The 16,322-nt window shown below is 44.4% G+C and overlaps 1 protein-coding gene across 1 annotated transcript in view; it reads right to left on the bottom strand.

Moving 5' to 3' along the window:
• Window positions 1-4,115: 4,115 nt before the first annotated feature.
• Window positions 4,116-16,322, bottom strand: part of pdia4 (protein disulfide isomerase family A, member 4) — a 41,996-nt gene continuing 29,789 nt past the window's right edge. Inside the window, exons 7-10 of the mRNA XM_068005616.1 lie at window positions 10,922-11,073; window positions 10,194-10,350; window positions 6,627-6,860; window positions 4,116-4,817 (exon numbers count right to left, since the gene is read on the bottom strand). Of these exons, the coding sequence (XP_067861717.1) occupies window positions 4,402-4,817; window positions 6,627-6,860; window positions 10,194-10,350; window positions 10,922-11,073 (959 nt within the window). The 3' untranslated portion in view covers window positions 4,116-4,401. The remainder of the gene's footprint in view (window positions 4,818-6,626; window positions 6,861-10,193; window positions 10,351-10,921; window positions 11,074-16,322) is intronic.

The raw sequence follows: 16,322 nt of genomic DNA, 5'->3' as shown, positions 1-16,322 counted from the left end.
AGATTCCAAAACTAGTCGTCATAAATATAAAATAGTCACTAATAAATCCAATAGGGAATACAGGAGAAATGTCTTTACACAAAGAATGGTAAGAATGTGGAACGTGCTACCACAAGGAGTAGTTGAGGCAAAAAGCATAGATGCATTTAAGGGGAAGCTGGGTAAACATGAGGGAGAAAGGAATAGAAGGATATGTTGATGGGGTTAGGTGAAGAAAGGTGGGAGGAGGCTGGTGTGGAGCATAAACACTGGCATGGACCTGTTGGACTGAATGGCCTGTCTCTGTGCTGTACGTTCTATGTAAAGACATGAAAAATTTAGAAAATATTCAGTTAGAGATGCAAATTTATAGCATATTTACTAGTGGATCTCCCATAGCATTGCTCATGGTGAAGTCAGAGGATATACTCTTTTTATACTACATAATGTACAAAATATTGTTGGCCACTAATTTATGGCTAATGGAAATAGTGGTATTTTCAGATTTAAATTGTGATTTTTATCTACATATGTGGAAATTGTAAATTAATTACTTTATAGGAGGACCAAGAGAAAGTTTCAGTAATGTTGGGAGGATGGTGCTGGATGGGATGCTTGGATAACAGAGCAATGGGTAGGGGGTCTCAGGAGTACTGTGATGGGTACTGAGGCATGGGTCTTACAGATCGAAGCAGTCAGATGGAATTTTGGTACTACCGGGAGTGTAGAAATGATAGGAGGATGGTCTTAGGATGTGGGAATACTGGAAAATGGATTGCACAATACCCCAGACATAAGCCACATGCACAGCTGTGACCTAGGAATTGGGTAGGAGTTCTAGCGCTTAGTGAAAGTGCTGTAAACTTTTTAAAACAAAGCTGCCTCCGAGGTCATGACCAGGAATTTTTTTTTATTCGTTCATGGGATGTGGGCGTCGCTGGCAAGGCCAGCATTTATTGCCCATCCCTAATTGCCCTTGAGAAGGTGGTGGTGAGCCGCCTTCTTGAACTGCTGCAGTCCGTGTGGTGATGGTTCTGTTAGGTAGGGAGTTCCAGGAATTTGACCCAGCGACGATGAAGGAATGGCGACATATTTCCAAGTCAGGATGGTGGTGTGTGACTTGGAGGGGAACGTGAAGGTGATGTTGTTCCCATGTGCCTGCTGCCTTTGTCCTTCTAGGTGGTAGAGGTCACGGGTTTGGGAGTTGCTGCAGTGCATCCTATGGATGGTACACAATGCAGCCACGGTGTGCCGGTGGTGAAGGGAGTGAATGTTTAGGGTGCCAATCAAACAGGCTGCTTTGCCCTTGATGGTGTCAAGCTTCTTGCGTGTTGTTGGAGCAGCACTCATCCAGGCAAGTGGAGAATAGTCCATCACACTCCTGATCTGTGCCTTGTAGATGGTGGAAAGGCTTTGGGGAAGTCAGGAGGGGAGTCACTCACTGCAGAATACCCAGTCTCTGACCTGCTCTTGTAGCTACAGTATTTATGTGGCTGGTCCAGTTAAGTTTCTGGTCAATGGTGACCCCCAGGATGTTGATGGTGGGGGAATTCAGCAATGGTAATGCCATTGAATGTCAAGGGGAGGTGGTTAGACTCTTGTTGGAGATGGTCATTGTCTGGCTTGAATGTTACTTGCCACTTATCAGCTCAAGCCTGGATGCTGTCTAGGTCTTGCTGCGTGCGGCACGGACTGCTTCATTATCTGAGGGGTTGCGAATGGAACTGAACACTGCAATCATCAGCGAACATCCCCATTTCTGACCTTATGATGGAGAGAAGATCATTGATGAAGCAGCTGAAGATGGTTGTGCCTAGGACACTGCCCTGAGGAACTCCTGCAGCAATGTGCTGGGGCTAAGATGATTGACCTCCAACAACCACTACCATCTTCCTTTGTGCTAGGTATGACTCCAGCTACTGGAGGATGCAGGAAGTTTTTTTTTGGTGAGTAGTATGGGGAACAGGTAGGAAAGCCAGGGGCACTCAGGGATGGGACAGGCAGCAGTACAAACAGCCATTCCGGTGCAAATAGCAAGCATGGGAGCTCAAAGTGGGTGATAGGAGTGAGCAGAGAAAGGGATTGGGAAAAAAGGAGCAGGTGCTCAGGACAGATAGGGAGAGGGATGAAGGAGAATTTCCTTTCCTCAAATTTTGCTGGGGAAGCTTTGTATTTAAAATTCAAACAGCACTTATGCTAATGCAAGAGCTTAAAGTAGGAGGCTTCCTGGAGCCATGGGAAGCCCTTTAGTGAATCCAACCACTTGCCATATAAAAGCTGGTAGATCAACAGAAAGCATTTGACCAACTTGTTACAAATTTCAGCTCTGAACAAGATATTCTCCTGGATTCAGCATTACTGGTTTCTCCCATAAGCTGACTGCATCCTTTACAATCAGGGGTTTAAACAAGGATGCCAATGGAGGTCAGAAAGGACAGGGATAATAGGGGAACAGGCCCTGGCATGGGATAGGATAGGATATGGGCAACAGTTTGAGGAGCTGGAGGATGAGAACATCACCCACAATTGCATTACAGATGAGAAATCGACAACCAAAGCAGTGGAAGCATTGAGAAAGATGGTGAAGCATCAGCATAACATTTGGAAGCTAAACCCATGTCTGCAGATGTTGCTGCCAAAGGGCAGAACGCAGATGAGGACGATAAGGGAGCCAAGGTCAGATTGTTGGACACTCCAGAGGTAAGGGTATGAGTGCAGGAAAAGAAGCCATGATTCTCTCCGGTGTCCTGGCCAATATTTATCCCTCAACCAACACCAAAACATATTACAGCTTATGGGACCTTGCTATGGGCAAGATAGCTACCTACATTGCCAGTGACTACACTTGAAAAGTACTTAATTGGCTATAAAGCACTGGAACTTCTGGAGGTCATGAAGGGCACTATATAAATGCAGATTCTCTCATTTCCATCTCACAGGCTCAGGTCCAATGTTGGTAACAGTCAGGTGGCACTAAAAAAATACTGCCTACCTCACAATTGGGAGAAGTCACTGCAATATAGTTTCTCAGTGGGACAGAAGTAGCATGATGGACAGATTATAGGAAGTATGTGCAAGACTTGCATTCCCATTTTTAGAAAAAACTAGCACTTGGCAAATTTGCCAAAACTCTTAAAGGTAGATTGTTAGTCATACCATTGTAGATGGAGTTAGAGGCTGAATTTCCCTTACCTATGTCCCTAAGTCTGCTGGAGCTAGCCCAGGGGCACAGCAGGGCCTAGACCTGCAATAGGCATAATCCCAACATATAAAATCTAAAATGAAGATCTGAGGGGCAAGTTGGAAACATTTTTTAAATTTCTGCATTTCCCTTCAGCCTGTTGCCAGGCCCTCACCTCCCTTCTGAGGATTTCAGCACAAGGCCATCTTCATGGGGTGCGATTGCATCCTCCAGCTCCTCAAACTGCTGCCCATATACTATCCTATCCACAGGTGCACTCACTTGCAGTCGCACCCCATGAAGATGGCCTTGTGCTGAAATCCTCAGAGAAGGGAGGTGAGGGCCTGGCAACAGGCTGAAGGGAAATGCAGAAGTTTAAAAAATGTTTCCAACTTGCCCCTCAGATCTTCATGCCTTCTGGCTGTTGCTGTAGGTTAGCAGCCAGCATCACAGATGCAGGTCTTGCAGTTATGTTAAACGGACCAGGACAGGGAATGTAAGTGCTCTTGGACTTGGACAGCGACAGCACACTTCAGGTGTGTTGCTCCTGCCCAGAACAGAGGCTGGGGACACAGTGAGGGAAATTGTTCCCAATATAAAGCAGCAAAATGGTAGAGCACACTATGCTTGCACTTCTGGAAGCTGGGTTTAAAGTTAAGTTTGCTGGTCAACAGTCAGAATTGAAGGTTTGATAGCATCACTACAGTTCCTAATGGGTGCAAGTGCACAATACAATCCTGCCCTTTAGCACTAAATTACATTCAGAGTCCAAACAAATGGACTGGGAAACTCAACTGACCTGCCACATGCATAATTTTCTTTGTCCAACTCAGGTTATACTTGAAACAGGCAGTAGGTGGAGGATTAAAAACCCACTGTTCCAGCTAATGGGAGGGGTTGAAAAGAGTTGAGGGAAGAGAGAAGGCGTACAGAGAAATAAATCTGCAAACATTAATTCCTTGGGTTGTCTTTATTTGAAGATTTTTTAACCAAAATATAAATCGAGTGACAAACCATACAAACTTCACAAAATAGTGATTTCACACATTCTAGGCAAATACCTTGATTACACTGGTTGTAACAAAATTTCTCTGGCAGACAAGGTCTAATCTCTTATTCCCAGTGATTTTTTTAGGAATTAAGGTTTTGAACTGGTCACTTCATCTTAAATCCAAACTGCATGGTTAGAAATTTCTGTTCCCCTTCCAAGGTTCCCTACAACTGGATATAGTACAGAATTCTTATAGCTCATCTTTGCTTCTTGATAGCTTGGTTGCATGTTCTTCCACAAATTTGCTCAAAGAGTCAAGGTCTCGCTCACTCTGGTCATATTGAATAGGATTGTCTTTATTGTTACTTGGAGCAAAGTAAATGGTAGGGAATCCCTCAGTTTTGTATTTATCATTTGGTACATCATTTGCTGTTGCATCCATCTTTGCAATGATCAGGTTCTCCTCATTTTTGTACTTTTTACCAAGTTCCAAATATATGGGCTCCATTTGTTTGCAGTGTCCACACCAAGGTGCATAGAATTCTATTAGGACATCTTTCTTTTTGTCCATAACTATTTCAGCAAATGTCTTGCCCACCACTACTTTTACTGGTCCTTTGTTACTCTTTGGGATTGGTTGTGACTTAACAATAGGCTTTAATTTACCTGTATAAAAGAAAGACAAAACAGCACATAAAAGGGATATGTGTAAAAACAGAACATTATGGATAGAATACCTCAATGAAATTTAGAACACCAGCTAACGAGCATTTATATAGCACTTTTAACAGAAAAACATCATGGTGTTTCACAGAGGTGCAAGGAAAAGTCACTGAGCTATAGGAGATATTAAGAAAGGTGACCAAAAACTTGATTAGGAGATGGTTTTTAGGAGGCTTTTAAAGGTTGAAAAGCCGAGGGGTTTAGAGAGGGAATTCCAGAGTGCAGGATTCAGGTGGCTGAAAGACCCCCACTAACTGAGGTAAGGGAGAGAAGGTCACAAGAGATCAGAGTCAAAGGGGGGGGGGGGTAAGGAGTTAGCACTGGAAGAGTTGGAGATAGGGAGGGAATTAAAAATAAAGATATGAATTTTAAATTTGAGGCACTGGGGACCGGAGCCAACAATGGTTAGCAAGGATGGGCATCTGACAGGATATGGGTAGCACACTACTAATTAAACCGCAAGTCAACTTTTCAGTTCTTCAAGTTCTGGTTTACCATCCAGACTTTCTCTTTTCCCATATTATGGCTCGCTCTAGATTGAGTAGAATGGGCCTATACACTCTGGAGTTTAGAAGAGGTGATCTAATTGAGACACAGGATTCTGAGGAGGCTCGACAGGGTAGATGCTGGGAGGTTGGGTCCCCTGGCTGGACAGTCTAGAACTAGGGGGCATAGTCTCAGGATAAGGAGTCAGCCATTTAAGACTGAGATGAGGAGGAATTTCTTCACAGATGGTTGTGAATTTTAGAATTCTCTACCCCAGATGGATGTTGAGTCACTGAATATATTCAAGGCAGAGGATAGATAGATTTTTGGACTTGAGGGGAATCAAGGGATATGGGGATTGGACAGGAAAGTAGAGTTGAGGTTGAAGATCAGCCATGATCTGATTGAATGGTGGAGCAGGCTCGAGGGGCCTACTCCTGCTCTCATTTCTTATATTCTTATACTCTGATTTGCTGGGAAAGGCCATTAGACTGAAGCATACAGTGACATGATTTTTTGAAGACAATTCTCCACATATTTATCTTCAGAATGCACTTTACATACTCTTACATTATTCTCTCCTCACCCCCTCCTTTCCTCAAGGCAGTGTATCAGGAGGTACAGTTCCACAGATACCAGTCTCCTGTACCTCACCTAAATAGCAATTCTTACTATAAGGCTATGTAATAAGAACATAAGAAATAGGAGCAGGAGTGTTGCCAAACATGCATGAATTCATAAAGCATATCAAATCCTGTCCTCATTCGATGTACACACCTGCAGATTCTAACAGACCACCAAACAGCAATCAAGTGCAAGAACCCTAGTTGATATTTCTTCTTTCCCCAAAGGAGACTGAAATCAAATGTAGTTTTTATGGATCAGTATCAAAGCACCCAAAGTGCACTTGTCCACTAAACCACCAGGAGGAGCCCAACACTGCTTTTTAAATAAAAAAGTACATTTGTAGAAGTGTAGATTATTTGATTGAGTGTTAGAATATCCAGTTCATTTTCTACATATGAAGTTGGTATTGGCGTTTTAAACTTCACCACTCAATATTAGTGACAAAACCACAGGAAGTCACTCTGGATAAACAAACCTCTCAGCTCTCTCCCCATTTTAAGTTTAAAAAAATGCAGATTAAACAAACAATAGCAAGGAAGGATTCAGTGATGTGTAGTGTTCTGAATTCAACAAGCATCCCAAAACCAAATACAAGAGCAGATAATTTGGTTTTCTTCACAGTTATATTTGATACTGTACCTTTCTTAAATGCCAATACAAATTCCCTCAGTGTATTGGAATCAAATTCATCTGGTTCCATTGCATACTTCTTGCCAGCTACATCCAGAATTGCCACATTCACTTCTTCACCACTGTCTGCTAGACCCAGGTCATTTAGTTCTGATGAATAATCCTCTTCATCAGCAATTGCAAAAGTATACTCGGGGAAATCCTTCGCTACCTCCAATACTTTCTTCCGCCAGTACTGAGTAGCTGATAGAAGTACAAATATATAAGAATTAACTTTGATTAAGTACAAAATGTTTAATATTAAATGTTGTATAAAATCCTGTTAAGAATTAGGAAAGTACACTAAATTCTACTTTCCTTGGGAAAAATTGTCATGCAGTAACATATTTCTGTTGGTGAGAACAATTATATAGTGCTTCTCACATGAAAGCACTTGAGGAAATAAAGCCTAAAAGAAAAAAGTGGGGGCTGGAGAAAGAATTGCATAGGACAAGGACAGGTGGAGCATGAGGACTGAGGTAGTAGTAGTAAACCAGTGTCAGAACAGCATAGAGTGCAGCTACGATAGAGCACTGGAAATAAATTACACTAGAGTGAAGTGAGACCATTACACGCATCTATCAAAAGGTGCTAGAAAGAATGAATGAGAAGGATGCAAACAGGCAATATCACAGATGGAAAATAAAGTCTTGATAGACTGAATTTCACACTCCTACATCCAGTCTATGTTGAGCAAAATACTGAAGTTGTGCACAATCTTGCTCAGCCTGTGACAGCAACCACCATACAGTACACAGGTGAACTTGCAATTACCAGAAGAGAAGCTGTTAGAGATGTAGTAATGACCAGAGATTGATGATTTTTGTTAACCAAAAGGTATTAAGGGATATGGGGCTAAGATAGGTATATGGAGTTAGGTCACAGGTCAACCATGATCTAACCATGATGGTTGGGCAGTGTCCTAGGCCCAACCATCTTCAGCTGCTTCATCAATGACCTTCCCTCCATCATAAAGGTCAGAAATGGGGATGTTCGCTGATGACTGCACAGTGTTCAGTTCCATTCGCAACCCCTCAGATAATGAAGCAGTCCGAGCCCGCATGCAGCAAGACCTGGACAACATCCAGGCTTGGGCTGATAAGTGGCAAGTAACATTCGCGCCAGATAAGTGCCAGGCAATGACCATCTCCAACAAGAGAGAGTCTAACCACCTCCCCTTGACATTCAACGGCATTACCATCGCCGAATCCCCCACCATCAACATCCTGGGGGTCACCATTGACCAGAAACTTAACTGGACCAGCCATATAAATACTGTGGCTACGAGAGCAGGTCAGAGGCTGGGTATTCTGCGGCGAGTGACTCACCTGACTCCCGAAAGCCTTTCCACCATCTACTCTCCACTTACCTGGATGAGTGCAGCTCCAACAACACTCAAGAAGCTCGACACCATCCAAGATAAAGCAGCCCGCTTGATTGGCACCCCATCCACCACCCTAAACATTCACTCCCTTCACCACCGGCGCACTGTGGCTGCAGTGTGCACCATCCACAGGATGCACTGCAGCAACTCGCCAAGGCTTCTTCGACAGCACCTCCCAAACCCGCGACCTCTACCACCTAGAAGGACAAGGGCAGCAGGCGCATGGGAACAACACCACCTGCACGTTCCCCTCCAAGTCACACACCATCCCGACTTGGAAATATATCGCCGTTCCTTCATTGTCGCTGGGTCAAAATCCTGGAACTCCCTTCCTAACAGCACTGTGGGAGAACCGTCACCACACGGACTGCAGCGGTTCAAGAAGGCGGCTCACCACCACCTTCTCAAGGGCAATTAGGGATGGGCAATAAATGCCAGCCTTGCCAGCGACACCCAAATCCAGTGAACGAATAAAAAAAAACTGAAGGGCAGAACAGGTTATGGGGGCTAAATGGCCTACTCCTGTTCCTACATTGGGATAGATAGGAGTGGAATCACAAAAGTGTAGTGTCATGCTGAGAAAGCAGTGGAGGAGAATAAAATAGTTGACAGCAAAGGCAGCAGACAGGTTGAGAATGAGGAAAGAAAGTGAGCCAATCACAGGATGTCATCAGTGACTTTGGTTCCAGTGGTCTTAGTGGTTTGGGTGGGTCAGAAACTGGACTGGAAAGATTCAAACAGAGGTGGACACAAAACTGGGTGACTACAATGCATTTGAGGATCTTGGGAGAGAAACTGCAAGTTAGAGATACTGCTGCAATTTTCAAAAACAGGAGGAATAGAGAATGGGCTTTTGTTTTTTTTTGGGGGGGGTGGGGAGGAGAGAAAGGGAGAAACAGTGTCCAAGGATATGGGGAGATGACAGTCAGCAAACAAGGAACTCAAAAAAAAAGGATATTTGAGTAGTCAGGATCTGGTTTGAAAGAGGGTCCAGGGAGTAGATTGTAGGCTTCATGGAATGTCTTATGAAAAATTCAGGGAGGAGGTAGGGTGGGAAGTGCAGGTGATGGAGACAGAGGAAACAATATAGATGGCCTGGAGATAAATGTAATCCATAAGCTTCTCACATCAATTATCAAAAGTGAGCCTAATTGGGGTGAAGTTGAAGGAAGCAGTTGGTGGTAGAAGAGAGAAAATATGATTGGGGTCATTCTGGAAGACAAGACCAAAGCAATAGGACGATTTGTTCATGAGAAGGAAGAGGCAGTACTGCTTCAGGTAGTCAAGCCAGATCTGGTTGTGGACTGCAAGACTGCTTGTAAGCCCCATGGACTCTAGTTTATGGTGATGACTGCTGTACCAAGGAGAACAATGCTACAATGATTGTCACATTGTTGCAAATGGGAAAAATATAAAATCTTGCATCATTCTTTTTTGCCCAGAGAAAATCACTATTATACACAGCTAGATTTTGCTATTTTAAACAAATCTGAAAGTTAAGAAAAAACTCAATATTCTTCAAAAATGAATGAGTTCCTGAAGTTTTGTGAAACCTACACGTCCCAGCTACATTTCAGTGTAAAGACATACAACAAACCCACATTTCTCTTCTACTAAAGGGGCTACCTATGAAACTGCCCTAGCATGACACATCCACAGGCCAAGTGATTATTCTTCCTACAGAAAATCTAGACATGACTATTTGGCTTTGAGAAAATAAAAGCCAAGCTCAATCCCTTCTTCATCCAACATCTACGTACATGCATTTTCCGCTAGAGGTGACTGGGAGTGGCAGCAGTGGCTTCCCTTCCTCAACCTGGAGGACTGAATACAAATAGTATGCTCATCACCACCCATATCAGTTAACTCAGCACAGACCAGTGATCAAACCCAGGACATTCCTGGTCTGTATTGTACAGCATAATCAATTTACCCACTGAGACTTGGGAGGGGAGCTCAAGTATACTTAGATAGGAGCTGTATGTACTAAGTTTATAAAAAGGAAGAAAACAATGTTACTGAACTGATTGTGGTTCCAAGCATTTTGAATTCCAGTTAGAACAATGTATTTTAAACATGCCTAATTTTGAAAGGAACGAAAAAATGAAATCTTAATTCCTGATCTGCTTTTGAATGCTGTGCACCATACTCACCCACACGATAATCAAAACTGAAGTCTACGCCATAGTATACCACCACTAATGGGCGCTTGCTGTATCTTTTTGCTTCATTGCTTTGCTTACGATGTCCAACTAAAGGCACAGCATTATTTGTAATAAAATCCATCACATCAGACTGAGACGTGGTCTCCTGCAATAATGAATTAAGGATCAAGTTTTATACATGCAAGCCAATTTGTAAAAAAGCATAATTTCATATTTCAAATGAGTCTGGGAAAGTGTAATAGTTATGATGGGGGGTGGGGGGTGGGGGAAGAGAAACAGGGAGAAAGACAGTGAAGAAAGTGATGGCAGTATTTAGTCTGGAGAATTTCACCCAATGACAATAGAAAATATCTCACTGAATTTTTCTAGTCAAAATACAGTCTTTGGTGACCTGCCATATGGATTTCCTAGTTGGGAAAAGAACCAACTGAATGGCACGTCTGGTGGGTTAGAGTTTGCTGGTGGCGATTAACTCAACACAGTTACATAGGCATGACAATGATTAGGATAGATATGTCCTAGTTGTAAAGAGAGGACAGGGAGGAGACAATAAGAGTCCAAAGTTAAGATCAGAAGTCCCAAGGTGGGATTAAATTGATTTATAGATAGGGTAGGGTGGAGTCAGCTTGGAGCACCAAGAAACTAATGTCCAGGATCGATGTGGAGGTGTGAGTCCAGGAGTTGTTTGAGGGGCAGAGCAACAGGGAAACACTTACCTTAATAGTTAAAGTGCGCATTTTGGACTCATGTGGAGACTGAAATTTTTCAGGCTGCATCGTAACCAGCTGCCCAGGCGATGCTTTTAAGAAGTTTTGCATTTCACTGCTGAAGGTGTGATGTAATCTGTAGTCTTCTCGGACAGAGTTACCTAAAAGAGAAAAAAGTTTAGAACATGTAATGGTATTCATTGCAAAATATGTAATCAGCCACTTGTTAGACCAGTTATCGATGATAGTTAGAGGAAAGAAAGTCATCCTTTTTTAAAAAAGGAAATAATGATTTACATTTTTTTTTTAAAGAAAGTACATTTTCTTGCCACCATTGAGACCTCTTGGGTAGGGATTCCCTCCCTGCTAGGTGGCTCCAAGCCAATTCTACAAACTTTCCCTGTATATCCCTCAGTCGCTCTATTACAAATTGCCGGTGGAAGGAGCAAGAGTGTAATTTCAAATCTGCCAGCTTGTATTAGGGTTTTCTGGAGTTGGGCAGCTCGGAAACCATTTTGAAGTCATAGCCCCACACTATTTACAACAGATCCATTCTAGGTCCCTCCCTAGAACTGATGGCACTAAAGAAGCCTAGTGAAAAGGTCCTCACGGAGGCAAGAAAATTTATGTTTTTAAAATAGAAAAGCCACATTAAGTGCATTACTTTCTTCTATTAAAGAGTGGAATTAAAGTGGAACACTTTGGACAAATGCTGATTTGCTGGTCAAGATTTATTTTTGGCATCCAGAAGTTTCAATAACCATTTACATATGCACCTTGTGATGTATAAGATCTAACTGCATTTGCTTCCACAAATGTGATAAGAATGAAGTTCCTTCAAGCAAATCAGGTGATAGACCACTGGAATGTTTAGTATTTATTTAAGCAGTTGCTGGATGCTTTGGGAAGCTGTCTATTACCAAAGCAAAATGGTTTAGTTATTTAGCAAATATCCAAGACTAGCCTTGGCCTAGTCATACAAAATGGTGTCAGAAGTAACGTAAACCATATAGCTATCCATAGAGTACAGAGTTTCCTCAGCATATTTAAATTTCACTAGAAAGTGAATTTAAAAAAAATTAGCTGTGGGGAAAAAAAGCAAGTAAGATTTTCATAGCCTTTTCTCAATCTTGAACTATCCGAGAGGTCAGTGATAAAGGTTAGTACTTTTGTTTATGATCGAGACAAGAAACAGCACATTTATAAATCTTTAAGTCAGAGATTCAGAAAAATAACAGTTAGTAAAAATTCAAATGAATACTTTGTTTGAAAATGCCACCTAGTTTATGAAAAGATGGTCTTCTGCCAGCACAGTAAAATAAACTAGAATCATGGGCTCGATATTAGCACCCACAATCAGGTGCGTTCCTGGCAGGGGGCTCCGAAAATCGGGTAATCACGGAGCGAGTCGGGAGCCCTGCTCCAACCCGCCCACTTCTGGGTTCCCCACAGACGCGCTGATGTGCACGCGCAGCCCCCGCATGTGGGACTCCTGCAGGCAATTAAAGCCAGTGGGGTGCCACTTAACAGTATTTATTCTGGTATTTCAGGTCGTTAACAGACCTGATTAAGGAGATATTTCAGGAGCGGTGGGATTTTACAAACAACTGGGACTGTTTCCCATACTGGGGGAAAACACTCCCAGTTGAAATGGACGCGTTGCAGCTATCAGCCTGTGGCAGCTGCAAAGGTCCATTTGACAGGTTGGGAGGGGGGGGGGGCGCTGGTGGGAAGACCCTCACTCATTGCAGGAGGCCACTCTGTCACTTTGGACAAAGTTTGGCCTCCACCACCCTCCTCCTAACAATCAAATTCACCAACTTGCACAGTTGGTCCAGACACATGAACCTACCTTGCGGACCCCCTCAGATGTACATCTTCCGGATGGGAGCCGCCGTAGCTGCAGGCATGACCTCCTCGGAGGGCGAACAGCATCACCAGCCTCGCCGTCCACCTCTGACATGTGGAGCTCCACAACACAGTGCTGTGACACATCCACCTGCACAGCAGGAGGGAGGGCAAAGGCAGAGAGAGAGATGCGTCGCAGAGGGCACTGCCCTCGCCACAGGGTCCACAGACCGAGGCTCAGCTTCCTGGACCTCTGAGCAGCAGTGCACACGGAGGCTCAGAGTCACTCGACATGTACTCGTGGACATCTGCAGCCTCCTTCATGCCAAGCTGCTCCCGGCTGGCCCGAGCAGCATCATCTTACCTGCCGCTCTCAAAGTCACCACTGCCCTCAACAACGTCTCCTCCGCATCCTTCCAGGGTGCCACTGGGGACATCGCCGACGTCTCAGTCGTCTGCACAAAAGAGCCCTGCAAATACACCTACACCCACTCTGCAGTGACACAATGGGTGGCATCAGGTGTGGGTCTTCATTGTGATCCTCAGGAAAGGGCATTATTGCACAAACCAGACAAGATTCGCAAAGACGTGGCAGTAGTGGTGCCAATATAATATATTTAATTTCTGAGCAACTCACATTACAGAAGTAAAAACCATGACAAATCCTCAAACACCCTTGTGCATCCCCTTCATGCTCACAACACATTTGCCTTACGCTGCCTATTGCACATATGTGATGCATGCCCTGTGGCCGCAGCACAGGTAGTGGCAGGTTGAGTGAGGCTGACTGTGAAAGAGATGTATGAGAGAGCCATGAGATTGTATGAGGATTGGGTTGAGTGGTAGTGGCAGGATGAGTACCGGCAAGGTGAGTAAGTGCAGGTAAGATGAGGATAAGCTTCGAGTGGGTGTGAGGTGTGATGTGACAGAGTAGTGTTGGCAGTGCAGAAGGAGATGTGGGGTGGGGGCGGTGATGTGGCAGACAGAGTGTAGGGGAATGAGTAAGTGTACTCACTTTGGCTGACCTACTTAGGTCATTGCAGCGCCTCCTGCACTGTATGCAGGTGTACGATATGCTGGTGACCACCTCTGCCACCTTGAGCCAGGCCTTCTTGGTGGCAGAGGCAGGCCACTTCCTCCCGCCCGGGGGGGGGGGGGGGGGGGGGGAAATCTCTGTCCTCCCCCTCCTCACCCCATCCAATGATACCTGGAGTGAGGCATCATTAAACTTGGGAGCAGCCTTCCCCCTGGGCTGCTCCATGCTGTAATTTCTCCTATTTCTTGCAGCATCAGTCAGTGGAGGACTGCCTCTTTAAATAGAGCTCCTCCAGCTGACACCTTACTGCACATGCGCAGTCCGCCCGACGCGCAGCTCAGCAGCGGGGAACCCAGAAGACCAGGTAAGTGGCTCCAATCAGCCCATGATCGCGCGTGGGGCAGACTGTTTTCACCAGGCGCGTTACCCACGCGCCCAATAGACCCCCACTGCGAACCTGCTGCCCTGCTAATATCAAGCCCCATGTGTCTAAAATGCCCAAGAACTGGCTAAAACTTGTGAAATTAGCTCAAAAAACACACAAATTCAGGACAGAATTGTAATCAACATTGTTGACAAAGATCCCTCATAGAAGCTGCAGATAAAAGTCAATGCTGACACTTTGATTCACCAATTTGGGTAATTTTCAGTTGATAAAATGCTAGGCCAGAGCAGACTAAAGAGCAGGAGTCCCCTGGGGCCATCTCCCTCTCAAACAGATATTCTGCTTTGGATACTGTTGGGGGAGATGGCTTATCAGGGGAAAGCAGCAAGAGCCAGGTTCAGGGCACCATAGGTGGCTCTGCTGCACAGGAGGGGAGGAAGAAGAGTGGCAGGGCTATAGTGATAGGGGATTCAATTGTAAGGGGAACAGATAGGCATTTCTGCGGCCGCAAACGTGACTCCAGGATGGTATGTTGTCTCCCTGGTGCTAGGGTCAAGGATGTCACGGAGCGGCTGCAGGGCATTCTGGAGGGGGAGGGTGAACAGCGAGTAGTCATGGTCCATATTGGTACCAACGACATAGGTAAAAAAAGGGATGGGGTCCTGCAAGGTGAATTTAAGGAGTTAGGAGATAAATGAAAAAGCAGGACTTCAAAAAGGTAGTGATCTCAGGATTACTACCAGTGCCACGTGCTAGTGAGTATAGGAACAGGAGAATAGACAGGATGAATGCGTGGCTGCAGGGATGGTGTAGGAGGGACGGATTTAGATTCCTGGGACATTGGGACCGGTTCTGGGGAAGGTGGGACCTGTACAAGCGTGACGGGACAAATGTTCTTGCGGGGGTGTTTGCTAGTGCTGTGGGGGAAGGTTTAAACTAGAGTGGCAGGAGGGTGGGAACCTGAGCGGGGAGTCAGAAGGGAATAAAGTTGAGAGCAGCAAGAGAGGGGAAGACCCAGGGGAAATCTACAATACAAATAGTACAAACAGTTGTTCAAGAACAAGTGAAAGGGAAAAGCGTAGAGCAGTGGAAAGAAAGTGTACTTCAGGCACGACGGATAAAATAAAAACTAGAAAGCGTAAGGCGATTAACCCAGCATCAAAGCTGTGGCAGGGGGTTGGGAACCTGAGCAGGGAGACAGAGGAAAGCGTGTCAGGAGGAGACAGAGGAAAGCGTGTCAGGAGGAGACAGAGGAAAGCGTGTCAGGAGGAGACAGAGGAAAGCGTGTCAGGAGGAGACAGAGGGTATGGAGTAAAAGGTAAAGTGTTAAAAAAGGAAAAAGCAGGAACTAAGTGTCACAAAACATATTTGAAAGTTCTTTATCTGAATGCACGTAGCATTCGTAACAAAATGGACGAGTTAATGGCACAAACAACTGGGTATGCGTATGATCTGTGGCCATTACAGAAACATGGCTGCACGGTGACAACGACTGGGAATTAAATATGCCAGGGTATTTAACAATCAGGAAGGACAGGCAGGAAGGAAGGGGAGGTGGGGTGGCTATGTTAATAAAGGAAGGAATCACTAATACGGAGAAATGATATTGGGACAAAGGATCAGGATAATGAAACAGTTTGGGTAGAGATAAGGAATAATAAGGGGAAAAAAACACTAGTGGGCGTAGTATATAGGCCTCCTAATAGTTGCAACTCTGCTGGAAGAAGTATTAATCAGGAAATAGTCGGGGCATGTAATAAGGGAACAGCTATAATTATGGGGGATTTTAACTATCATATTAACTGGACAAATCAAATTGGGCAGGGCAGCCTTGAGGAAGAGTTTATTGAGTGTATTATGGATGGATTTCTTGAGCAGTATGTAACTGATCCTACAAGGGGGCAAGCAACCTTGGACCTGGTCCTGTGTAATAAGCCAGGATTAATTAATAATGTCCTAGTTAGTTAAGGATCCCCTTGGAATGAGTGACCATAACATGGTTACATTCCATATCCAATTAGAGGGCGAGAAGGTTGGTTCTCAAACAAGCGTACTGAGCTTGAATAAAGGAGACTATGATGGTATGAGAGTGGAATTGATTAAAGTGGACTGGGAAAATAGATTAAAGGGTAAGACGGTAC

Source organism: Heptranchias perlo, chromosome 2 (assembly GCF_035084215.1).
Source record: "Heptranchias perlo isolate sHepPer1 chromosome 2, sHepPer1.hap1, whole genome shotgun sequence".
NCBI lineage: Eukaryota > Metazoa > Chordata > Chondrichthyes > Hexanchiformes > Hexanchidae > Heptranchias > Heptranchias perlo.
This window is presented reverse-complemented; position numbering and strand designations above follow the sequence as displayed.